Raw genomic sequence first — 26323 nt, forward strand, 5'->3', positions numbered from 1 at the left:
TAGATCAAGCCAATTTCCTTGCTCTTAGTGAGTCTTTTACAAATAAGGAAAGTTTATAATTTTTAATCGTCTAACTTTCTCAGTTTAATGAAGTGACCTAATGGAAGCATAGATAGCTGAAATTAAAGGTTTGATCTTACTTTTCCCCCTAATCTGCATCTAGTTTACTTAAACTATAAGGGAGCATTTCCAAAGTGAATTTGGCTTATGTTCAGGTTATGTTAATACTACAATTTTTAGCATTGCTGAGCAGCAAGATGCTAAAGTTGCAGTGTAAATCTGGAGTTGGGATCTAACCCAAATCCGGAGAGAAGTGGGGGGGAATTTTCCGGGGGGGTCAGCGGGCGGGATCGGTGGCGAGTCTGGTGGGAAAGTATTTTTTTTTTTTTTTACAGTGGGTCGGGACCCTGCTCCCATGCGCTTTTCCCAATGTTGGGTCTGTCAGTGCTGAGCAGACCTAACAGGCAGCGGCAGGGTACCCAATTAATCTCATTATTGCATTGTTGACAGATCATTAACAGGCTTTTTTAACTTACCTTTTCACTTTAACTTCATGGCCATGGGAACCACGCTGTTCGGGGACCACGGCTGTTAACCTGAGGCAGGAGTTTAGTGGCCATTGCTCCAGCTGATTACTTGACAGCTTCAAATGTACAGCAAAAGCTCCCACCAGACAGATCTTCACTTTCCTCAGCCACAAGCTATTTCTCAGTCCATTTCCAGCGCAGATTCTGCAGGATTTCCACTTTCCACTCTCCATCCAGTATCACCTCTTTGGAAGAACTCTTTCATCATTGACAGAATGCTTCTGTCAGCAGTACTTCACCTGCCATCTATTCCATCAACATGGGTGCCCTTTATACTGTCTCACCTTGGTCCTCAGAATCCAACTACGATTAGCCCCAACACCAGCAGCACTAGGCACACCAGCAGCACCAAGAACAACACCAACCTTCTCCGCAGTCTCCTGATGCTGCACAGGACAAAGGGCATCAGCACCCAAGCACATTGCTGCCTGGGAGACCAGGGATGGCCTCACCACGGCCAGAGTTACTTCACTTGACGCTGTACAACCTGGGTGCCACATGATGCATCAGGTTGGCACCAACCCACACCAACACCATAAAGCATCCCTACAATGTCTAAGCCATTCCTTTCACACTCATCACCATTGCGAGGGGTATTGTTATGTCTCACCATTCACTGCAACTCACTAAGCCACTTCCAAAGGTGCACACAAATCTGTCAAAGAACACAGTGTTGAAAATAAAGGTTTCAATGTTTGACAGAACATTAACAGAAACTTTACATGAACATTGGATAAATCACCCAAGTGGCTACCCTTGTGTGTTGTTAGTCAGTATGATTGCAGTAGGATGAGGTGAGGGGTGAGTGTGAGGGGTGGCTAGTGAGATGGGGATGTGATAATGTAGATAGAGAGAGAGGGATGGGTGGAGGTGCAAGGTGAGTTGGTGTGAGTAAGGATGTGCAGGGGTAGGGTAGGGAAGGCAGAGTGATGGGGATGTGATGAGAGGCACAGCAGGATGAAGATGTGTGTGGCTTTTTACTAACGTTTCGTGATCTAATGAGATCATTGAAAGGTTTACGTCACTGTACCCAGATCCTCCTGACAGCATCCCTGCTTGTGCCCTCCTCTGCAATGTGCAACCAGGCTGTTGGTCTCCTGGGGAGGTCTCTTCCGCCCATCGGAAGGGAAGAGGACCTCCCTGCGTGCTGTGACTCCCTCCATAAGCATATGGAAGGAGTCATGGGAGAACCTGGGTGCAGCCCTGCACCTCTGTGCAGTGATTGTCAGTGTTTGCAGCACCTCAATGCTGCAGAACACTGACAGCACAAATGTCAAAATAAAGTTGGCCCCTCTTAATTGGCCTTTAGGGAAACCGGCTGATGACGCGTCATGAAATGACATCGCCAGACCCGCTTCCTCTAATTGGCCCGAGAAATGTGCTGGGCAGGCTTAACAAGCCCTATCAACGGAAAGTCATTTCGCAGAGCGGGATGGAGCCAGCTGCGGGATCGGGACCCACCACCGACATTGTCCACCGCAGACCCACCGATGTAAGCAAAATTGCGGCCGTGGTGTGAGAAGCCCCCACTCAGAGAAGGGAGTATCACACTACTCCAGTTTCACAGCACATGGATACTGTAGCAATCAGTTTCATACCAGTAGCTGCAGTATAAATACAGGTTTAATGGTGCTAACACAAAACATGCACTAACTTTAACTTTTATTCTTTCGTTAGGTATCTGTACCCTCTGATTCAGCCAAATCAAGTCAAATGATTCAGTCTGGAATTTTGTCATCACCCTGTCAAATAACCACTTTGACTGGCCCTCAACCACACCGAGCTCAGTCAGGATCTACCTCTGATTCAGTCATACTATTCCCTTTAGGTAAACAAATAGCATGCAGAATATGGACTGGTATATATTTCTTTTAGGACTTATTCATAGTAAATGTAATGGAATAGGTGTACTTGAGAGTAAGCAGGTAACAGGTTTTGTATTCAAATGGTTATTTAGTTATATTTTGAAATTGCAAAACTTCAATTTTAGTTAATTTTCAGATTTTTATTCTGCTCTTTCCTTGATTGCTGACATTTTTACTATGTCAAGTAAACTAACAATATTAATGTATTACCTTGACTTAAATCTCACTTAGATTTTGCTGCACTCCCTCTAACAAGATCTACAAAATAGGTAGTTCAGCTCCGTAGTGTTCAAGAATCCCTGAATTTCATGAATTCATAAGGTGCATTGACACAGTCATATATACTTACAGGTACGCATGCAACACGATTGAGTTGGTAGTCTGCACTCAAAAGTCGGCTTAATACGTATGAAGCTGACTGAAACATGCTGCTCACACTTGGGGCTTTCCCCTGAAATTTAGAACTGGACCATGAATGCTCACATACATCTAACACATGATATAGCAAAGCTTTGAGCTCCTGTAAGTGGAGAATGTAACCTGGCGTGTATGTGTGAGGGGGCATTATTTAATGCTTCCCATTTGCGCTGGGGAAAACTTAGCTGTTGCAGTTCATACCTAGTTAGCCATTTAGTATTCAGGTTGGCTGAATCCTTTTGTACAATTATGCAGACAACATTTTTAACTCATATTTGGCAGTATCTTGGCCTCTTGAGTGAAAGAATAAATATAAATATTTTTAAAAATTGGAAACTGAAGCCACAAAAGTATTCTTTGAAATACTGTTTTCTTAGATATGCCTTAATATGAAATAATAACAGTGGGACTCCAGAAATCTGTACCATAGCTGTTGATGAGATCAAGAACCCTTTTGTTTAAAGATAGGCTGTTGGTTTTTTTAATTCATTTATGGGATGTGGGCGTCGCTGGCAAGGCCAGCATTTATTGCCCATCCCCAATTGCCCTTGAGAAGGTGGTGGTGAGCTGCCTTCTTGAACCGCTGCAGTCCGTGTGGTGAAGGTACTCCCACGGTGCTGTTAGGTAGGGAGTTTCAGGATTTTGACCCAGCGATGATGAAGGATCGGCGATATACTTCTAAGTCAGGATGGTGTGTGACTTGGAGGGGAACTTGGAGGTGGTGGTATTCCTATGCGCCTGCTGCCCTTGTCCTTCTAGTTGGAAGAGGTCGCAGGTTTGGGAGGTGCTGCCGAAGAAGCCTTCGCGAGTTGCTGCAGTGCATCTTGTAGATGGTACACACTGCAGCCACGGTACACCGGTGGTGGAGGGAGTGAATGTTTAAGGTGGTGGATGGGGTGCCAATCAATCGGGCTGCTTTGTCCTGGATGTTGTCGAGCTTCTTGAGTGTTGTTGGAACTGCACTCATCCAGGCAAGTGGAGAGTATTCCATCACACTCCTTATTTGTGCCATGTCGATGGTGGAAAGGCTTTGGGGAGTCATGAGGTGAGACACTCGCCACAGAATACCTAGCCTCTGACCTGCTCTTGTTGCCACAGTATTTATGTGGCTGGTCCAGTTAAGTTTCTGGTCAATGGTGACCCCCAGGATGTTGATGGTGGGGGATTCGGCAATGGTAATGCTGTTGAATGTCAAGGGGCGGTTGTTAGACTCTCGCTTGTTGGAGATATTGCCTGGCACTTGTGTGGCGCGAATGTTACCTGCCACTTATCAGCACAAGCCTGAATGTCGTCCAGGTCTTGTTGCATGTGGGCATGGACTGCTTCATTATCTGAGGAGTTGTGAATGGCACTGAACACTGTGCAGTCATCAGCAAACATCCCCATTTCTGACCTTATGTTGGAGGGAAGGTCATTGATGTGCAGCTGGAGATGGTTGGGCCTAGAACTCCTGCAGCGATGTCCTGGGGCTGTCATGATTGACCTTCAACCACCACAACCATCTTCCCTTGTGCTAGGTGGAGAGTTTTCCCCCCGATTCCCATTGACTTCAGTTTTACTAGGGATCCTTCGTGCCACACTCAGTCAAATGCTGCCTGGATGTCAAGGGCTGTCACTCTCACCTTACCTCTGGAATTCAGCTCCTTTGTCCATGTTTGGACCAAGGCTGTAATGAGGTCAGGCGCCGAATGGTCTTGGTGGAACCCAAACTGGGCATCAGTGAGCAGGTTATTGCTGAGTAAGTGCTGCTTGATAGCACTGTCAATTACACCTTCCATCACTTTGCTGATGATTGAGAGTAGACTGATGGGGCGGTAATTGGCCGGATTGGATTTGTTCTGCTTTTTGTGGACAGGACATACCTGGGCAGTTTTCCACATTGTTGGATAGATGCCAGTGTTGTAGCTGTACTGGAGCAGCTTGGCTAGAGGTGCTAGTTCTGGAGCACAAGTCTTCAGCACGATAGCCGGGATGTTGTTGGGGCCCATAGCCTTTGCTATATCCAGTGCGCTCAGCTGTTTCTTGATATCACATTGTATCTGACAAGATTATATCCCAAGTCTTAACAATCACAGAAGTTATGAATGATGTGCTTTGTAACCATTATTTTCCTATTAATATTAGAAGATAGGCTCAAAATTAATTATCAACACATTAAAATGGGTGGCTATAGTTTATTTTAAGAACGTTTCCTCTACCCATCTACCCATCCCATTGTTGTAAGTTTTTTTTCTCTTACATTCTAAGGTTCCCTCTACTCCAGGCCTCTGTTACTGTCCATCTAGAATTATTTCTAGATGGACAGTATGGTGGAAGGGGCACAAAAGCTCCATGGGTTGACTTTTGTAAAAAAAAATTTGATTTAGCATTTTCATATGTAAGTAACAGTAAAATATATGCGCAAGTACATCAGTCATGAAATAGAATGGCCTGTAATTTGCGGTCAGCGGCAATCAACAGCAACGATCTCTGTGGTGAAAACTTTAGGTTTCTTGATGTGTAATTGATTGTAGTGCTGTGAAAAGAGGATTCCTAGCATAGTTCAGCAGTGACATCAGCAAGCTGTCTAAGCAGCCAATCACATTGAAGAATTTTCAGAGACAGCAAACCAGGAAATGAAAAGCACTGATTATCTGAACTTCTAAAATGTTACAGAAGCGAACTAAAGATTGGGACATACACATGGGGTTAAGGTAGAAACTGAAATATCACGAACAAACTTTAAATTCAAAAAATCTTTTTTTTAATCTCGTAATTTTTATCACAATGGAGAAATTTGACAATCCACAAATATAAAAATGAGTATTTCAGGGCCAGAACTGTTGTTTAGCAGTCAATATGTTGTTAAAACCCCACTTACACTTATTCTAACATGGCTTAACATTTAATGGTGTATTTAACAGTGATATTAGTGTGGAAAAGCTCAAGTTTTCATCAGTTCCACTGATTTCACTGATTGCCGGCTATGCGGCGGGAGTGGGGGTGGGGGTCCAAAGTGCAGCCTGTGTTGGAGCAGTGAATGACTGACCGCAACTTCAGGATTTGCGCATTTAGATGTGCATGTGCTAAATCCTGAAGTTACAGTCAGTTTCAAAGGGGTAATGATGGCGAACGCTGACAGTTTGCTATCATTACCCACTGCAAAATCTGGCCCATAGTGTTTTTTTGTCCCAGTTATAATTTGTTTTAAAATTTTCACCCTTCACTGCCCAAGATACTGACAAATACAAGTTAAATATATGTCATGCAGACCCTAAGGTTGGAGAAGAAATGTATTACATTACACGCCATATCCAGTTGGTGTACTGTCACTGTGTTCAACATAATCTGTCCTCATGTTGAATTAAAATACATCAAACAAATGAAAACTTGACATTTTTAGCACATCTATTAGTAAATTATGAATTATATTGCAAACCTCAAGGATTATAAAAAATGTTAAACGTGAAATGAACTGAAATCCGTATTTTTATTTTTTGCAGAATCAACGTATAACTACTGTCCCATGTCATTATCAGTTACTTCTGCTGGAACCAAACCAGCTTCTTGCCCACCCATTGCTGAGGTTTACAAGGCAACAGAAGCAGAGCAAATGGCTCAGAAGCTAAATAAACACATTGAATATTTTAAACATCAGGTAAAATCTGACTGAAACATAACCATGCAAACAATTTGACATTAGTTACAAGAAGAGGATTAGAAGAAGACACTAAACATAGAGTGAGATACTTTCCAAATTCTATATAAATCAAGTTTAAATATGTTATTGGGTAATTTGAGAAAATTAATAACAGACTCCATGTAGTGGTGAACAGGTAATTCAAGAAACGCTGCATCTATATTTGATACTGACAAATTAGTATTGTTGCTTAAATATGACAGAGGCGACTCAGGAATTGCAGTTAACCCCACCTAATGACATATAACAGAATTTTACTTATAACATTTACAAAATTCTTTGTACAAATTCATGTGAAGCAACCTATAGTGGCAGCTGATGTACTATTACAGTTTCATACAGGAAAATTTATTACATTCCCCAATACTGCTCATACAGTACCAAAAACAAAAATAATCAAGAATGTGTTTCACTATATGTCCAGTAGATGGAGCAAAGTACAAGCTGATGAACAGTGGAGAGAGTTTTACCTAATGTCATGTGGCAACATTTTCACCTTTTTTAGCACTACAGCTAATAATGGGGTTGGTGTTGGAGCAAATTGAGCTTAAAAACTTCTAAAACTAAAAGCTGCAATTAGTGAGTAGCCTCTGTCATATTTAAGCAACAATACTAATTGTTGCTTATAAAATTAATACAAAAATTGGCTGATTAAATTTAAACTGAATTGGATAATTTGTTTTCTTTTTTTTGGACAAAATTATAATTAAGTATCAGAAAGGAAGAACAGTAAAGTAAAATACACAATGAGTGCCCAGTGGATTACGTTGTGAATATTTTCCATTAAATGTAGGGTGAGGCACAAGACTTTAATTTCAATGGGCATCAGGTTACAAGAGCTGATTCCTTTATATATTTTTCCACAAGGAATTGCTTGCTGACTAGATTAATATACGTTTAAAATAATTTATAATTGTGATTCCATAAGATGTTCACATTTACATAGACTAAACAATCAAATATTATTAGTGACTTTGGACTTTGTTTCTTAATTTGTTGCTTTGGTTGCTCTAGTTACTGCTGTTTTATTCAACACAGTGGTTTCCATAGTCAGTGATACCTTCATGTTATTGTGATATTCAATAGAATAGCCTTTGAAACATATATGCGCTCATTTATTCTTCCCTTAACAGACATCCAACACCAAAGTCCAGTGAGAATACTATATATGTTGTATTTTGAGCATCTTTGTTCAAACTAAGTTCAGTGTAGGTGGATTGAAGTATTAGTTTGCATGAGCAATTGAACTGATACATACTGATAATAAAGACATAAAAAGAGACATAAACACAAGTAGCAGAAGCTCCTTTAAACGAGAGAATAGCATGTTTCATGGTGGAAAATATAGTAGTGATAGTCATGCTGATAATTTAATCATTTATCACCAAAAGTCTCTGATTAGTTCACTTCACCTATAACACAGATATTACTGTTAACTAATAAAGCAACTATGAACTGTTTAAAACATACTCCACTCATTATAACAGTTATAGATCGCTAAGCATTTTATTAGCATAAAGTGCAGAAAACAAACATTCAGGATCCAGTCTTTCAATAATTATTTAACTAAAGCTTATAATATGATGGATATCAGTCAATTATTTACTTCACAAAATAGGGCAGAATTCTATTTCTTTATAGTGAATTGGTCTCTTGAACAGTGGACCACCTATTTTATTCAGTACAGTGGTTTCCATTTTTAAATATTAAAGGAGAAATATAGTCTACTGAATTGTGTTCTTTCTCTATCATTTCTTGCTGCCTCATTTTATGCTTTAGAGCTGCTAATTATAGACAGTTTGAAAGCAGACATTTTGTGTAGAGAAAGTGGATTGTGGACATCACTCCATTGATGTCACATATGGGAAATCTTTACACAGTTATTTCCCTTCAAAAATTTAGGATTATTTGGCAATTTAGTAGGATATGTTTCCCCTTTGATGAGCTGCAATTAATATTTCTGCTATATCTTTCACGTTGGGATCCAGAACTTTCTTTGCAATTGTATAGTGGAAATGGCTTCCCATGATGTGCTAAAATAAAGAGGGTGGGCAGTTAAAATTGACAGGGGGACTTACCCACCCAGATCCTGCTGTCTTCCATTTTAACCTGCTTTTCTGAACAGGCAGCAAAGGCACCCCCTGAAGCTGTGGGTTCCTTCTTTAAATAAGCAAATTGGGGTCTGATGACATCTTTTGGCTCTAACTGGAATTTTAACTCTAGCCTGAGCGGGGAGGCCGCTGCAGCTTTCCCGCCAGGTGAAGACAGCAGGAAGAAGATCAGTTTTTCAAGAAAAAAATACTAAAGCCTGTTTTGAACACTTGATCTAAGGGTGTTTAAAAAAAAATAACTAACAAATTTATTGCTATGTGCCACATGTACTTCATCCACTCCTTTACAATGATGATCAAGGAAGATGCACTGTTTAAAATTTAACACACTACACAATGTGGTGCCATAGGTGCATCATTAACACTACCTTTCTTCCCTCTTAGTAGCTTGCCAATAAAAGCTGTATTCCATATATTGGAATGGAGGTTTTAACATGACCCAATATGGCAAGATACCTTGGTAATGTGGAGCAATTATATTTTTATCATTAGAAAAACTATCAGTAAATTAGGAATGTGAATATACCAAATATTTGGACTGAGGAACAATATCTTACTGCATACTGTATATTTTAAAACATACACAAATTATGGTTTGCTGTTTGTTCAGTTAATGTTTCATTTATTTATTGTGGTGATAATGTTTCTTTTGTAGGTTGAAGACTTTCAGAAGTGCCTTAATTCTAGATCAATTTCAGAAGAAGTTAAACAATGGGTATTGTCTTTGCTAGTCATTTTTTGATACGCCTACATAAATAACAATGTTGGAATAATAATAAGTATTTTGGTAGTCGCAACACAAAGACTTTGCCAAAATTTGCTTATTAAAACAAAATAATATTTTTCTGAATTTTACTTCATGTTTCCTTCTATATAAAATATCAGAATTGATATCTTCACAAAGTACACGTTGCAATATTATATTAAATTGTTACTGTAAACAATTATAATTCAGTTACAAGTAAACTTATGTTAATTTAAATTTAATGATAAAGTCTCCTGTTTTAAATACATTTGTTTTTAGCAATGCATGCCTTGGCACATAGACAAAACAGTACAAAAGAAGTCTACTGGTATGCATATTATTTTTATCTGATAATATAGCAAAGGTAAATAAAGAGCCAGAGTCCACAATTTTCACCCTATGGATATAATCTAAACATATTACATAACTGGCAAATGGAAATGAGAGTTGTAATCTGTATAATACGTGCAATTTTTAATTGTGATTTTCCACACAACACAACAGGAATTTAAGGAACTGAGAGATGGCCAGGACAAACTAGAAAGGAGCTACATTGCAACGAAAGACGAGCACCGCAGCCTGCAGCAGCGCCGCTACCTGGACAAAAATATCATTGTTGGGGAGTTTGACCCAGCGAGGTAAGATTTAATAAAATGGGATTTGACATTTGTAGCAAGGTTCACATTTATGCTCCTTAATGGGTTAAACATGATTTTGACAGAATTTAGATATCATTGTAAATATTATTGTAATTATAATTTTTTGTTGGGAAGAAATATCAATTCCAAGTTTATTTAAATAACAGAAATTTGAATCAGTGGTAATATTGCAAATGAATCTAAAATATTAATTTAGAGCAGATCATGGTTAAAATAGACATGGATATAGTCATTCTCTACTTCTACTTAAACAGGCAATTTATTTGTCAAGCAGGGGAGCCCCGCGGTGCGAGGGCAATTTTGGGCTGCGCGGTCGCCTTGCCCCTGTCTGTCCCCCCTCTTGGGCCTGGGGGATGTGTGGGCCGGAAGCCTGGGACTGGATTTGGGCTGTCGGCAGTTGGAGAAGCCTAGGCCCGTTTTGCATTGTTTTTTAACCTAAACATTTCTAGCTTTTAATACCTTCAAAGATGAAAGTTAAAGTACTTATAAAACATTTTTGGTAAATGTTATTTAAAAAAAAAGAAACTGACCTGGATTACGAAAGTTTTGAGCTGCCCTGGCTGATGTATAATGGCTGACAGATCTCTGAGATGAAAATGATTAGTCCCGCCCACACACACACCGATTGGTCAACCATCAGGTGACTGAACTGTAGGATTGGTCAATCATGACGGCACAGGATTGGTCGACCTTGACGTCAGTCAATGCTAATGAGTGGATAATGAGTGGAATTTTGAAGGTTTTTTGTATTATTTGCGAACAATTTTTGTCCGACAGAAAAGTAAATATGCTTATGACCGTTCTGGAATCGTAAGCTTTCTTTGGATGTAACGCACGTGTAGGTACGCTCTATAACTTTAGAGTGTATAGCCGGACAGACAGACGGAAGGACAGACAGACAGATCGACCGCTTTATATATTTGTCATGTAATTGAATGCAGTGACAATCATGTTGTGGAGAAATTACTACTTGATGATATTCAAAATGTCAGCACTAATCTTTCATTGTTTACCCCACATAAGCAATTAAATATCTTGCATAGATCAATGGAAGCCAGTGCCTCCACTAATTGTTCCCTTTGCCTTCGCCTATGGCTGGAGTGTGGTTGACTCCTTGCTGTGATACAAATTCACAGGAGCTGAACACCCAAGCTGAGTACGTTGCTCAAGTAGCCATTTTTATGTAAGAGTAGACAGTAACTGTCATCAGGGTATTTGATCGTGTTTGGGACGGGTGGTGATGGTGGGGGCATCATTGCTAAATGTATTCTTGTTCTCACCAAACACCTACATGTAGACTTCCAAAGGGGTTATAGGGAAGCTGGCCAATTTTATCCTCCCTAACCAGGGCCAAAAGTTGTACCCTTATCCCCATCCTAACTGAGGTCAGATAACTAAGCACAGACCTTGAACTGAACCTGGAACTTTCCAGATTTGTAGGATTCAGCCATTCACTGTCTTAACCAGCAGAGCCATCAGGGTGCAACCCAACATATATGTCTATTCAAATCTCTCAATGTAAGCTGCAAGAAATATGAAGTCTTCAATGTTAATTCCATTCAAAGATTCAGTACAAGATAAAGTGCATAAAGTCAAAGTTCATTTGTATAAACTCAATCAATCAATATTTCTGATCTTGACAATTGAACCGTACACTATAACATTTTCAGAAATTATCCACAGAGCAGTTATAGGTATAATTGTACAGCACAAAATTGCCCCTGAATGTCAATCTTACTCAGAAAGGCCAAAGGATGATTAATGGGAAAAATGTCACACTGGAGCAGTAGAGGGTGCTTGTCTGAAGGTGGGGCTGAAGCACATTGTTAGAGCAGAGTGGAGTCAGTTTTCCCTCGGCATTTAACTGTTGTGCATGTGCTGGGTGTGCTTGATGCTGGAACTAGGCGCTGAAAGTTGAGAAATGTACCATTCCCAGAATTAATATTCCTCACTTGATGAGCACAAAATTCACAGATTAAAAATATATTTTTTTACCTTTTTATCTCTCCAGAGAAATTGAAGGAGAAATATTTAGAATAGGAATGCAACTGGAAAATATAAGAGAGAAAATTGATGAAGACATTTGCAATCAATCAAGCGCACACAATTCTATCTTTACGTCTACTCCACTCTCCGCCCATGAGTCTCTGTCTTCGGGGCATGCAGTTTATTCTGAGGTAAATAGTGCATTATTAAACCTCTTGCCCTTTAGAAGGTGGGGTAGTAGTGTGCCCAAATTCACACACTGTTCAAAATGTAACCTCACAAGGTTAGAATAAATTGGTTTAACTTGTAATAAAAACAACTGTGATCCATCCTATTATTTAATAGAAGGAAACAGGTTTGGCACTGTAATGCGAGAGTTAATAATTTATTAAAGACCTGATCCAAACTGGATGGGTCCAGTGACATTTTCAGCATTCCTCGCATTTCAAATATTAGCATGATAGCCAGAAAGGCTTGTAGGTTTGTGCTACGATTGTATCTTATTCTTAAATTGGAGTAACTGTGCCATTAAAAGGCCATTTTCTGTACAAATGATCAACCTTGCTACCATTTCTTCTGTGTTAAAGAGTCCCATGGCTGCCATTACTCGGGAGGGACTGAGGGTGGGTCTAGAGGCCGGTTCACTCAGTGATGAAAGTGTTGCAGCACAGGATAGTTTTCAAATGGAGGTGATGCCGGAGGAGAACAGTAAAGCACCCTTACTAGAAGACAGATACAAACACATCCCACAGAGGTAAGTAGTAGTTATTTATTTTTTGAAGTGCAAAATTCCATTTGTTACAGGACCAGGGTCATTGGTAAAAAAAAAAGTCAATTGAAGAAATCCTTTCAAAATGGAAAAAAAAAATTGTCAGCAAATAATTACCTGGACCCTAATAAAGTCACATCAGTGAAACAGTTAACTGATAGTGAAATTGCCTTTTCAAATAAGTGAGACAAAAGTGATGTAGCTAAATTTCTATAGCGATTGTTTGCTGGCTGCTTTATTTTATTATTATTATTAAGCCTCTGCCTTCCCACCTCTCTACAGTTCACATGCAGTTCAGTTTCCTGACAGAGACCTGAACAAATGTTCCAAGATACCAGCACAGGCAGCAGATTTCTTAGTGCCTGAAGACAAACTAACCAGTCATTGCTGGGTGCCTGTAGCATCTATGCACACAATAGAAGATGAAGTTTGTAGAACAATTTCAGAACCAGTAGAAAATATCAATGAAAACCAAATAGAGCAGGATCCTCAAACACTTGAACCGTGAGTAAAATGCACAACCTTAAATTTGCATATTTATAGTTTTAGAAAGCGTTATATATTTGCAAAGGAACATTATAAATTTATATTTAGATGGTAAGGGCTGGATTTTGCCATTGGGGCGGGCTGGGGGGCGTGTCAGGTGGTTTTCGTGTCAGGAACCCGACTCCGATGTGAAGTGGGAAAAAAGTGCAATTTTCCCCTAATTGGGCACTTGATTTCCAACGTGTGGAAACCCCTGGCCCAATTAGTCTTTCCATCCTGAAAGTTGCCTCCGATGATGTCATCAGTGCTGCTGGATTTAAGGCCTGCAAGCAGCCTTGCTTCTTCTGGAGACTGGAAACGCTTTAGACATTGTATGAAGGACTTCATTTACCGACCATGTCCACCAGCAAGCAAAAGTGTGCACCTCGCTTTGATGAGCCCTCCCTCAAAGCTCTGGTGCAGGGAGAAAGATCTAATAAGGAGGTGCTCTTCCCTTTCTCAGGGAGAAAAAAGCCACACCAGCAGACTAAAGCTGTGTGGCTGCAAGTGGCCCAGGAGGTCAACTCCATCTCTATGTGCTGCAGAACCTGGCTGCCGTGCAGGCAACAATGTTCTGCCACCTGCAAATGATGATTGCTGAAAACTCCTTTTTAATGGTGGAGCTGCAGCTGTTAGTAAGCAGCCCACTTGTGAGGCCGCCAGGATTCACTGGCGTGTTCCAGAGGAGACGTGCAGCAGGTGGGAAAAGGGGTAAAATCAGAAAGGCCTCTCAAAATGGGATTATAGAGGCAATTAAGTGGTTGTTAAAGGCCTTAAGGGCCTATCCCGCCTCTTGGAGGCGGGATGGAGATGGGGTCAGAAAACACGCATTTGGGAAAATTGCTCGGAGGCACGATTTTACCACCTCACACGCCTCCAATCCCGCCTCCTCGGGCCTGGCAAAATCGAGCCCTAAATGTTTAAACAACTTACTTTGACTCAATGAAAAGTTATTTTTTGTTTATTATATTTTTGTAATTGTGTATCCTCTCAGTATTATCCTATATAAATAGTTTAATGACACCAATCCTACAACTGCAAGCTACAGTCTACTTTTAATTCAAAGTTGCTTGATTCATGTCATTTGATGATACAATTTTTACACTAAATTCCCACTTTGCTGTGTCATTTACATTGGACAATTCAATAATTTGAATTATCAGGAGTAGACTGTATCTCTATTATCCCCAGGGATGCAGGAACTAGTTAGTCACATGCAGAAAATCATATTTTTGGAAAAGTAAAAGTTTAAGTTCACACTGCCTCTGAACTGATGAGCTAGAAAGTACAATTCTTTTCAGTACAAAATCGGATGAAAATTAAAAGTGACATTTACAACTAAATGTGCCTTAAGAAAAATAGATGAAAGTAGAAGAATGCAGTACCACAGATTTTAAAAGTAGCATTATATTTACCAATGTCTTCAGTAGAAAATTGTACAAGTCCCTGTGACCCAGCAGCCCCAATGTATAAAAACATTGCTACAATTTAAAAATATCTGCAGGGACCACTTTCAGAAGCAATTCATTCTATAGGTAATCTCGTTGAATATATCTAAAAATCATGTTCATTAATCTTTCTTTGTTTGTTATAGGCAAACTCCTATAGTACCAACAAAAGCACCATCAACCCTGACTGAGAATAATCTTCATTTTTCTGTTTATCCATCTGGTTTATCCATGAATGAGACATTAGAATTACACAGCACTTCATTCCAGGGACAGGAATCATTGAATGAACTTAAGGTGTGCATGTCATAGAATGCCATTTTTTCATTAATACATAAGGGTAAACTCAGCAATCCTGTGCTCCCAGTGGGGAATCTCACTCAAAGACAATGTAGGTCAGAGATAATACTGTAACCAATTGACCCGTGCTGTTTTCAAGGGAGGCCACCTGCTGGGGTGTGGTAGTGCAGAATTTACCCTAGAATCTAATGGTGAATTCAGGAAAAGTTAGGTCCTCTAATGACTTTTATGTGTTGACTATTCTAGGCATCTTCATTTTCTAAGGATGTTGCTAAAAAGGACCTTTGGGAGACAATGTTGTCTTGTAAAGCAAGCATCTCAGCCAGGACATCAGAGGCACAAAGCGCACAGAAGTCTGTGAATTCTAGGGTATGCAACACATGTATATTAAACAAAAAGAGAAAATGCTGGAAACAGCAGGTGAGGCAGAAGAGAATAGACAAGTTAACATTTCAGCTGTAGCGTCTTCCTCTGAACTGGAAGATATTGGCCCAGAAATTCAGGTCGGGGGCTTCCCGCGGGTGCAAGCCCCCGACCTGCACTTACCTTGCGCGCCGACCGTTGTGGAATTGCGATCCTGGGCCTCCTCCAACTGCCGGCGCGCAGTGCTTGCGTATCCCAGGGGCGCAGTTAGTTCGATGCGTCCTCCGGGATCACGTGGGCCATGGAGAGCCAATGGTAGCAGGGAATGCTTCATTCATAAGTTTGACAGGAGACCTGTCAAACCTATAAATACTACAAGCCCCAAAACATCACTAAATCTTCAAATACATTTTTAAAAAACCATCACATTTTTAAAATAAACTATAAATTACATGAAATAACTATTTTAAACAATAATTTAAATTTTTGAAAAAATTAATTACATTTTCTAACGGGGCTAAAAATAAACTTACCTTTCTGTAAAGTATTTAAAAATAATAAACCTGTGGAAAAAATGTTTTAATTTTAATTAATTCACCACTTACCTTGTAAAAAGCAGGCCTTGCGACTGCTTTTTACATGTCTAACTTCTGGAGACTTACCCTCCCGGGAAAACCTGCAAAAAAAAGTAAGTTCGATGCGCACGCGCAGCCTCTCCTGCGCACACGTTCGACTTCTGAACCCCTTTCAGGGGAACGGAAGTGCCAGTTTCCCACGCATGCGCAGTGCATGCAGGAAACCGGCACTTCCATTGGGCTTACGGGTGAGTACCCCGTGCGTACTCACCCGTGGGGACCCGAATTTCTGGGCCATTACAGATGAACAGCATTTAAACTGGAAGATATTACAGATGAACACCAACTATGACTAAGAAAGTGGGTGTGTGACCTGTACTTCGGTTTTCATTAGATGCTGCTCTGAAGCAGGCATTAGATGGTGTGCAAGAGCAACATGGGATGAGTATCCCTCTGATTTTTTTCCTCTATATAGAAAAGCGCCTGGCCTTTGTTCATTACTTCATGCTATGACATAGTTGAACTCAATAAAGCGGTGAGTCAAACCTGTGTTCTGCTACTGCAGCATGCTAGGGTTGCCAACTCTGGTTGAACGTATTCCTGGTGGTTTCATGACATGACCACCCACCTTCAGCTGCCACTCTCCCACGCTCCCGCCATTGGTCGCTCGACATGTCCATCCTTGTGGCGCACCGTCTTCCCACGGCTATTGGAAAGCGGCGACTCTTCCTTACCCGAGTGGATGATTCTTGATTGTCAGTTAAGCAGCCTTTTTCCCATCTCCAATATTTTTATAACTAATAAGCGAAAGTGTTCAAAAAAACGAACATTTTTTTTTAATGCCCCAATGATCTTTCTTTCTCCTGTATTGCTTGCAGCAGAATCTAGGAGATTAATCTTTAATTCCTGGAGACTCCAGGACAATCCCTGAAGGGTTGGCAACCCTGCACCATGCTGAGATCAGGAAATTATCACATGACAAATCCATATGCTATCATTGTCTGACACAATAAATTGAACTTGATCTGCTACCAGCTTTCTCTTTAAACTGCTTGATGTAGAGTTTCTTCTAGGTTGTGCTGGTATTTCCAGAACAATTCACCCCAAATTGGCCAAATCAGTGCAAAAGGTCACGGAATTTCAAGCACAAGTTACATTTAGCGCAAATCAAGTTTCTGCGATCTTTAACGCTGGTTTAAAAAACATTGCACTGGAAGCCAGCCCTGCCCACAAAGCTGGCCACGCCCCCAGATTGAATTAATTGCCATGGCGAGTTACCGCTAATTGCGTCCGTTTGCTGGCCTTCAAGGAGGCTTTTAAAATTAAGATTTTTTTTAGGCGCAAGGACACTAATAGGCACTTTTTAAAAGCTTTTAAATATTAAAAAATATTTAGTTTACTAAGAAACTGATTTCTGTACATCAATGAAACTAGTAAATGGTACTATATAGTTTTTAAAGTCATTTTCAATTAATTACAATCGGATTACTCACAGGTGGTGGACTAGACACTTCTTCAAAATGCTTATTTTTTATGATAAACTCATTTTCAACTGTATTAATGAAACTGCACCAGGTTACTACTCTTAAATATACCAAGGAATATTTATTCATGCAAAAAAAATTACATTCTAAAACGCTGCCCAATTGCACTGGTTCATGGACGAATTTACCTTTGGGATTATGCAAATGAGTTTGAGCAGAAAGTTGAACCATAAAATCAATTTGGAAAACCAGCGCAATTTTGAGCGCAATTTGCGTCTGCATTGCCGATTCCGCCCAAAGCGGAAACTCTACCCCTAAAAGCAGTGGCCACTACATTTGTTATGCAAAGCACACAGAGTTCTGGCTAGTATGTGGATTAATCAAGTACAGTTTATGTCGATAAAAAAATGATGATTTACAGTAATCCTGTTCTCAATGTACAATCAAATATCAGTCGCAATTTCTTGTCAGCCTTAAGTTGAGTAAGTTTCAAAATCAATGCCATGTTAGTTACAATTCTCTATTCAAGTATGAACTACAGAGTGCTGCTAGAGTTTGGTAAGAGGGAGAGTTCGGGCAAGTGGGAGGTGAGGGTGTGTTTTTTGTCCTGTTTTGTTCCCCACTCCCAGGCTTAGACAGCACTGCGGAAGCGGAGCAGCGAGATGAGTCAACCAAACAGGCCCCACAGACAGTATTCAAGGAGGAGGTTGGTGATCAGCTGGTTGGTTGGTTTTCTTCCTTCTCTTTTATTCCTTTAAGTTGGTAAGTTCTATTGAATAGTGGTGCAATAGTATCATCTTCATCGGGCAGAGGGCCTTCATAACGAATAATAATAAATTTAATTAATTGCATAGATATGGGTGAACAGGTGATGTGTCACTGTTGCGAAATGTGGGAGCTGGTGGACCCCATTGAGGCTCACGGTGATTACATTTGCAATAAGTGTTTGCTGCTAGAGGAACTCAAGCTCCATGTTAAAGAGCTTGAGACTGAGCTTCAGACACTGCGACACATCAGGGAGGGGGAGAAGTTCCTGGACTCAATGTTTCAGGAGATGGTCACACCTATGAAATTAATTACTGCAGATGTAGTCCGTGGTCAGGGACAGGACGGTGTGACTACGAGTGAGGAAGGTACAGGGATCCAGGATGTAGTGTTGAAGGAGCCGCAGCCCTTGCTCTTGTCAAGCAGGATTGAGGTTCTTACTCCCTGTGAGGGCAGGAGTGGGGACTGCAGGGAGGATGAGCAACCTGGCCACAGCACCATGGTACAGGGGGCCATTCAAGTGGAGGGAGTAAAAAGAAATGTTGTAGTGGTAGGGGATAGTATCATTAGGGGGATAGATAGGGTTCTCTGCAGTCAAGAGCGGGAGTCCCGAAGGCTGTGTTGCCTGCCCGGTGCCAGGGTTAAGGACATCTCTTCTGGGCTGGAAAGAAACTTGGAGTGGGAGGGGGAGGATCCAGTTGTCGTGGTCCATGTTGGTACAAACGACGTAGATAGGACAAGGAAGACGGTTCTGTTAAAGGAGTATGAGCAGCTAGGGGTCAAATTAAAAAACAGAACCTCAAGGGTAATAATCTCTGGGTTATTACCTGAGCCACGAGCGAATTTGGCTAGGATAAATAAAATTAAAGAGTTAAGTGCGTGACTCAAAGACTGGTGTGGGAGAAATGGGTTTTGCTTCTTGGGACACTGGCACCAGTACTGGGACAGGAGGGAGCTGTTCCGTTGGGACGGACTCCACTTGGCCAGTGCTGGGACGAGAGTCCTGGCGAATCATATAACTAGGGCTGTAGAGAGGGCTTTAAACTAATTAGTGGAGGGGAGGTTTCTAGAGAGCAAATAATAGAAATGACAACAGAGAAAGTCATAGACTTAGGTAGCAGTGGAGGAATTAAAAAACAGAACGTGTCAGGAAGGGACAGAAGGTATGGAGTAAAAAGTAAAGTACTAAAAAGGGAAAAAACAGGAACTAAGTGTTACAAAACATATTTGAAAGTTCTTTATCTGAATGCACGTAGCATTCGTAACAAAATGAATGAGTTAACGGCACAAATAACGACATATGGGTATGATCTTGTGGCCATTACAGAAACATGGCTGCAGGGTGACCATGACTGGGAATTAAACATACCAGGTTATTTAACAATCAGGAAGGACAGGCAGGAAGGGAGAGGAGGTGGGGTGGCTATGTTAATAAAGGAAGGAATCACTATAATACAGAGAAATGATATTGGGTCAAAGGAGCAGGATAGTGAAACAGTTTGGGTGGAGATAAGGAATAATAAGGGGAAAAAAACACTAGTGGGCGTAGTCTATAGGCCTCCGAACAGTTGCAACTCTGCTGGACGGAGTATTAATCAGGAAATAGTTGAGGCTTGTAATAAGGGAACAGCTATAATTATGGGGGATTTTAATTATCATATTAACTGGACAAATCAAATTGGGCAGAGCAGCCTTGAGGATGAGTTCATTGAGCGTATTAGGAATGGGTTTCTTGAGCAGTATGTAACTGAACCGACCAGGGGGCAAGCAACCTTAGATTTGGTCCTGTGTAATGAGACAGGATTAATTAAAAATGTCCTAGTAAAGGATCCCCTTGGAATGAGTGACCATAACATGGTTGAATTCCATATTCAATTAGAGGGTGAGAAGGTTAGATCTCAAACAAGCGTGCTGAGCTTGAATAAAGGAGACTACGAAGGTATGAGAGCGGAATTGATTAGAGTGGACTGGGAAAATAGATTAAAGGGTAAGACGGTACATGATCAGTGGTGTACATTTAAGGAGTTATTTTACAACTTCCAAAAAAAATATATTCCACTGAGGAAAAAAGGGTGTAAAAGAAAAGATAGCCATCCGTGGCTAAGTAAAGTAATTAAGGATAGTATCCGACTAAAAACAAGGGCATATAAGGTAGCCAAATCTAGTGGGAGGATGGAAGATTGGGAAGTCTTTAAAAGACAGCAAAAAATAACTAAAAGATTGATTAAGAAAGGGAAGATAGATTATGAAAGTAAATTAGCAAAAAATATAAAAACAGACAGCAAAAGTTTCTATAGTTATATAAAAAGAAACAGGGTGGCTAAAGTAAATGTTGGTCCCTTAGAGGATGAGACCGGGAAATTAATGGTGGGAAACATGGAGATGGCAAAAACGCTGAACAATTATTTTGTATCAGTCTTTACAGTAGAGGACACTAAGAATATCCCAACACTGGACAAACAGGGGGCTCTAGGGGGGGAGGAACTAAATACGATTAAAATCACAAAGTAAGTGGTACTTGGTAAAATAATGGGACTCAAGGCGGATAAATCCCCTGGACCTGATGGCTTGTATCCTAGGGTCTTGAGGGAAGTGGCGGTAGGGATTGTGGATGCATTGGTAATAATTTTCCAAAACTCCCTGGACTCAGCAAAGGTCCCGGCAGATTGGAAAACTGCTAATGTAACACCCTTATTTAAAAAGGGTAGTAGGCAGAAGGCTGGAAACTATAGACCTGTTAGCCTAACATCTGTGGTTGGTAAAATGTTAGAGTCCATTATTAAGAAACATAGGCCTAGAAATTCGGTTGTGGGTCCGCCAGGGCTTTAGCGCCCGAAATTTTGCGCCGGCGTTAATGCCGCTGCGCCCGACGAAAATTCGGTTGCCCCGGGCCCAGACGGCGGCGGGCGCTAATGGAGGGTTTTTGCGCCTCACGATGGGCGTTCAGTGCAGTTTTGAGGCGCTAATCCCCCGCTGCAGCACCCGAGGCGGTGCGGCAGGCTGGGGTACTGCAGGCCTCCTCCTTCTGTTAAGGAGGAGCTGTCTGCAGCCGACCGCTGGCCGGTCGATTCGCCCGACAAATGAGCCCGGCACCTCGGGGAAGAGCCGGGCTCGCGGGCCACACACATCAGTGCCGCGGGGGGGTGGTGGAGGAGTCCGGGGAGGGAGGTGCGGGCAGGCGGCCGCCGGGAAAGCGGCCGGCCGCCGCTCCACCTTTATGCGCCGGCGCAAAGGAGTGTAACATCCCGTTGAACATTCGTTGGTTGCGGCTGCCACGGGCGAGGCGGTCGCAACTGAATTTGGGCTTGGGGCCGGGTTACCACGGCAACCGGGACGCTGCGCACACCGATGACGTCATCGGTGCCGGCGCAGCGCTACCGGCTAACGCCGATGGTAGGGCCCAACGCAATTTCCTTACCAGCTATAATTCCGGCGCAAGACCCTATAACGCCTCTAATTGGGCGCTAGCCCCACCGAATTTCTAGGCCATAGAAACATAGAAACATAGAAGATAGGAGCAGGAGTAGGCCATTCGGCCCTTCGAGCCTGCTCCGCCATTCAACGAGATCATGGCTGATCATCCAAACCCTAGCACCCAGTCCCTACACCGACAGCCATCCCACCCAAGCCCTATCCCCGTAACCCCACGTATTTAATCCCCCCTAACACTAAGGGTCAATATTTATCATGGCCAATATCAACCTAACCCGCACATCTTTGGACTGTGGGAGGAAACCGGAGCACCCGGAGAAAACACACGCAAACACGGGGAGAATGTGCAAACTCCACACAGACAGTCACCCGAGGCCAGATTTGAACCCGGGTCCCTGGCGCTGTGAGGCAACAGTGCTAACCACTATGCCACCGTGCTGCCCCTTAAGGAGACAGTAACGGGACATTTGGATAAACATAATTTAATAGGACAAACTCAGCATGGTTTCATGAAGGGGAAGTCATGTTTGACAAATTTGCTTGTGTTTCTTGAGGAAGTAACATACAGGGTGGATAAAGGGGAACCAGTGGACGTAGTGTATTTAGACTTCCAAAAGGCATTTGACAAGGTGCCACACAAAAGATTATTGCTCAAGATAAAAAATCACGGGATTGGGGGTAATATTCTGGCGTGGGTGGAGGATTGGCTCTCTAACAGAAAGCAGAGAGTTGGGATAAATGGTTCGTTCTCAGATTGGCAACCAGTAACTAGTGGTGTTCCGCAGGGGTCAGTGCTGGGTCCCCAACTCTTTACAATCTATATTAACGATTTGGAGGAGGGGACCGAGTGTAACATATCAAAGTTTGCAGATGATACAAAGATGGGACGGAAGGTAGTGAGTGAGGAGGACATAAAAAACCTGCAAAGGGACATAGACAGGCTAAGTAAGTGGGCAGAGATTTGGCAGATGGAATACAATACTGGAAAGTGTGAGGTTATGCACTTTGGCAGGAAAAATCATAGAGCAAGTTATTATCTTAATGGCAAGAAACTGGAAAGTACTGTAGTACAAAGGGATCTGGGGGTCCTGGTGCACAAAACTCAAAAAGTTAGTATGCAGGTGCAGCAAGTGATCAAGAAGGCCAATGGAATGTTGGCTTTTATTGCTAGGGGAATGGAATATAAAAACAGGGAGGTATTGCTGCAGTTGTACAAGGTATTGGTGAGACCGCACCTGGAATACTGCATACAGTTTTGGTGTCCATACTTAAGAAAAGACATACTTGCTCTTGAGTCAGTACAAAGAAGGTTCACTCGGTTAATCCCGGGGATGAGGGGATGGTCAGATGAGGAGGTTGAGTAGATTGGGACTCTACTCATTGGAGTTCAGAAGAATGAGAGGCGATCTTATTGAAACATATAAGATTGTGAAGGGGCTTGATCGGGTGGATGCGGTGAGGATGTTCCCAATGATGGGTGAAACTAGAACTAGGGGACATAATCTTAGAATAAGGGGCTGCTCTTTCAAAACTGAGATGAGGAGAAACTTCTTCACTCAGAGGGTGGTAGGTTTGTGGAATTTGCTGCCCCAGAAAGCTGTGGAAGCTACATCATTAAATAAATTTAAAACAGAAATAGATAGTTTCCTAGAAGTAAAGGGAATTAAGGGTTACGGGGAGCGGGCAGGAAATTGGACATGAGTCTAGGTTCGGAATGGTCATGGCCCTGTGGGTAGTGGAGTGGGCCCAGGGGCCGTGTAGCCTGGTTCTGCTCCTACTGTGTTCTAATTCTGTGTTAGATTTCAGGAGATGGTTTTATTCCTGTTCCTGGCTGGGGTGGAGATCGCCTTTACAGAAGGTAAGTACTGTAGAAAATATAGGGACAGAGTGATCTCCTGGAAGAATTTCAATCGCCTAGATGGGTCGGAGAGGAATTTCCCAGATTTTTTTCTCCCAAATTGGCCATTGGGTCTTTTATCTGGTTTTTCGCCTCTCCCGGGAGATCACATGGGTTCGGGTGGATGGAGAGTGATAGAAGATTTGAGGTTAGGATCAGATCAGCCATGATCTTATTGAATGGTGGAGCAGGCTCGAGGGGCCGATTGGCCTACTCCTGCTCCTATTTCTTATGTTCTTACTCTATTCAAGTATGAACTACTTTAAAATGAAAAGCTTTTTGTTTCTGAAATAAAATGCATTTCAGATAAATGTTGTATTTAACCAATATCTGGTTTTGTATATTCCATTGACAGCAACAGATACTTTCGCCAGACAGTGGGATTGCTGTATCAGATGGTAGCAGACCCACTGCAGCTACACAAACACTGGATTTTAAGCAACCACAAACAGAAAGGTATTTATAGAGTTCTCAGGAATGTAAATCACTAAGAAAATGCATCTCCATGTGCAATATAGATGCATATACTCCGCATGCAGCCTGACCTGCTGAGTATTTCTAGCATTTTTTGTTTATATTTTGGATTTCCAGCATCCGCAGTATTTTGCCTTTGAATTAGAAGTGAATCCATATTTTTAACAAAACTTTTTTCTCTGACAGTTCTGAAGGTCTCGATTCTTAGAGCCCCCTTCAAATTGACACTCTTTCCTGCTTTCTTATATTTAGAAAACTCCCATTATTGTATTAGTAGTAACCAGTTGGATTTTTTTGGTGAATTCATGTCCTAATCAAGGTGATGGGTGTTAATGTTGGGAATTGAACTTTTCCCCCTAGTTTTAGTATTCAGATCACTGCATACCCGAGAAAATTTTAAAGGGACTGAACCACCCTGGGCCTACACCTAGGGTACTGAAGAAGACTAGCAAGGAATTTTGTGGGGACTAACTAGCATCATGAAGAAATCATTTGGCACTGCTAAGGTTTCATAAGACTGGTAGTAAGCAAACATAATCAACTACAGGCCCATATCACCATCAAGAATAGGTGAAATCATGAAAATCAATCTGAAGAATAGGCTGGAGGAGTAACAATTTAATTTTTAAAAAGCCATCACAGATTTAGGAGTGGAACAAGCCTGACAACTCTCCTTGACTTCTTTGAGTACGTTCAGAAAGCTTTTGACAAAGTCTCAGATGAAACATTTGTGATTACAAAAAACAAGGAAATCCAGAGTAGAACATGGGAATGGATAAAAATTTGGTTGAAAAACAGGAAACAGACAGTACTTGAGAGAGGCCTACGGTCAGAAACATAGGAACAACAGTAGGCAATTCAGCCCCTCAAGCCTGTTCGGCCTTTCAGTTAGATCATGGAAGATCTGTACCTCAACTCCATTTATTCGCCTTTGTTCCATCTCCTTTGATATACTTACCTAACAAAAATCTATTGATCTCAGTCTTGATAATGTTAATTGGTCTAGTATCCACAGCCTTTTGGGGCAGCGAGTTCCAGACTTCCATTATGCTTTGCGTGAAAAAGCGCATTCAGATTTCACTCTTAAATGGCCTTGCTCTAATTTTAGATTATGCCCCTTGTTTGGATTCCCCCACCAGAGGAAATTGTTTCTCTGTAACTACCCCATCGAATCCCTTTATCATTTAAACACTTCGAATTGATCACACCTCAACCTTCTAAACTCAAGGGAACACAAGTCACATTTACGCAACCTGTCCTCATAATTTAACCCTATAAGCCCTGTTATCATCCTGGTGAATCTGCGCTTTACCCTTTCCACGGCCAGTATATTTTTCCTGAGGTTTGATGCCCAAAACTGAAGGCAGTACTCCAGATGAGGGTCTGACCAAGGCTCTGTACAACTGAAGCAGCAATTCCTTACTCTTGAATTCCAACCGTCTTGAAATAAAGGCCAACATTCCATTAGCCGTTTTGAATACTTGTACCTGTGCACTATCTTTTAGTGATTTATGTACATGGACACCCAAATCCCTTTGCTCTTCCACAGTTTCTAGTCTCTCACCATTAAGAAAGTATTCTGATTTGAAGGTGAGATTGGGGGATAATTTTGCCCCAATTTGGGCCCAAAGTGATCAGAGCGCTCGCAGTGTCCGCCAGAAGCCAGATGATCGAGGCGTGATCAGAGCGCTCGCAGTGTCCGCCAGAAGCCAGATGATCGAGGCGTGATCAGAGCGCCCGCAGTGTCCGTCAGAAGCCAGATGATCGAGGCTTGACCGAAATTGGGTGTCGGGCCTTATCTGAGTAATTCCAGCAAGCTGTGGTGCTTGTTGGACTTCCTGAGGCAGCTCACTGGTTTCCTCGGAACCAATTTGCCGACGCTGGCAGCAGTAAGTCCTGGGGGGCTGGTAGAAGGGAAGGCAAACGGGAGGGGAGCAAGCACAGCCGGCAGCGGCCCACATTAATGCTGTGGAGCCACGAGCAACACTGAGGAACTGATCTTGTCTTTAATTTGGAACAGATCTTCCCATTTAGATGACCAGCTATCCTCTCCGTCTATGAAATGGATTGCCATCCCCTTATCTCCAGTACAATTTGATACTGACAAAGAGTAAAACATGTAGAACAATGATGTTTTGTAGATATATTTTAAAGTAATACTCTCCTTCAAGGTGTAGCATAAATGGGAGGTCTAAATTAGTACATATGAGCTGTCAAAGTTTTAAGTAGTAGGGTATTAATT

At 41.7% G+C, this 26323-nt stretch overlaps 1 protein-coding gene across 1 annotated transcript in view; it reads left to right on the forward strand.

The window, feature by feature from the left end:
• Positions 1–26323, forward strand: part of aknad1 (AKNA domain containing 1) — a 91115-nt gene that overhangs the window by 28468 nt on the left and 36324 nt on the right. Inside the window, exons 5-13 of the mRNA XM_085982435.1 lie at positions 2265–2415; positions 6352–6506; positions 9315–9374; positions 9909–10042; positions 12075–12240; positions 12637–12803; positions 13101–13322; positions 14938–15088; positions 23969–24063. Of these exons, the coding sequence (XP_085838561.1) occupies positions 2265–2415; positions 6352–6506; positions 9315–9374; positions 9909–10042; positions 12075–12240; positions 12637–12803; positions 13101–13322; positions 14938–15088; positions 23969–24063 (1301 nt within the window). The remainder of the gene's footprint in view (positions 1–2264; positions 2416–6351; positions 6507–9314; positions 9375–9908; positions 10043–12074; positions 12241–12636; positions 12804–13100; positions 13323–14937; positions 15089–23968; positions 24064–26323) is intronic.

This window comes from Somniosus microcephalus, chromosome 3, assembly GCF_052327205.1.
Source record: "Somniosus microcephalus isolate GS21.2 chromosome 3, FLI_Smic_1.0, whole genome shotgun sequence".
Taxonomy (NCBI): Eukaryota; Metazoa; Chordata; class Chondrichthyes; order Squaliformes; family Somniosidae; genus Somniosus; species Somniosus microcephalus.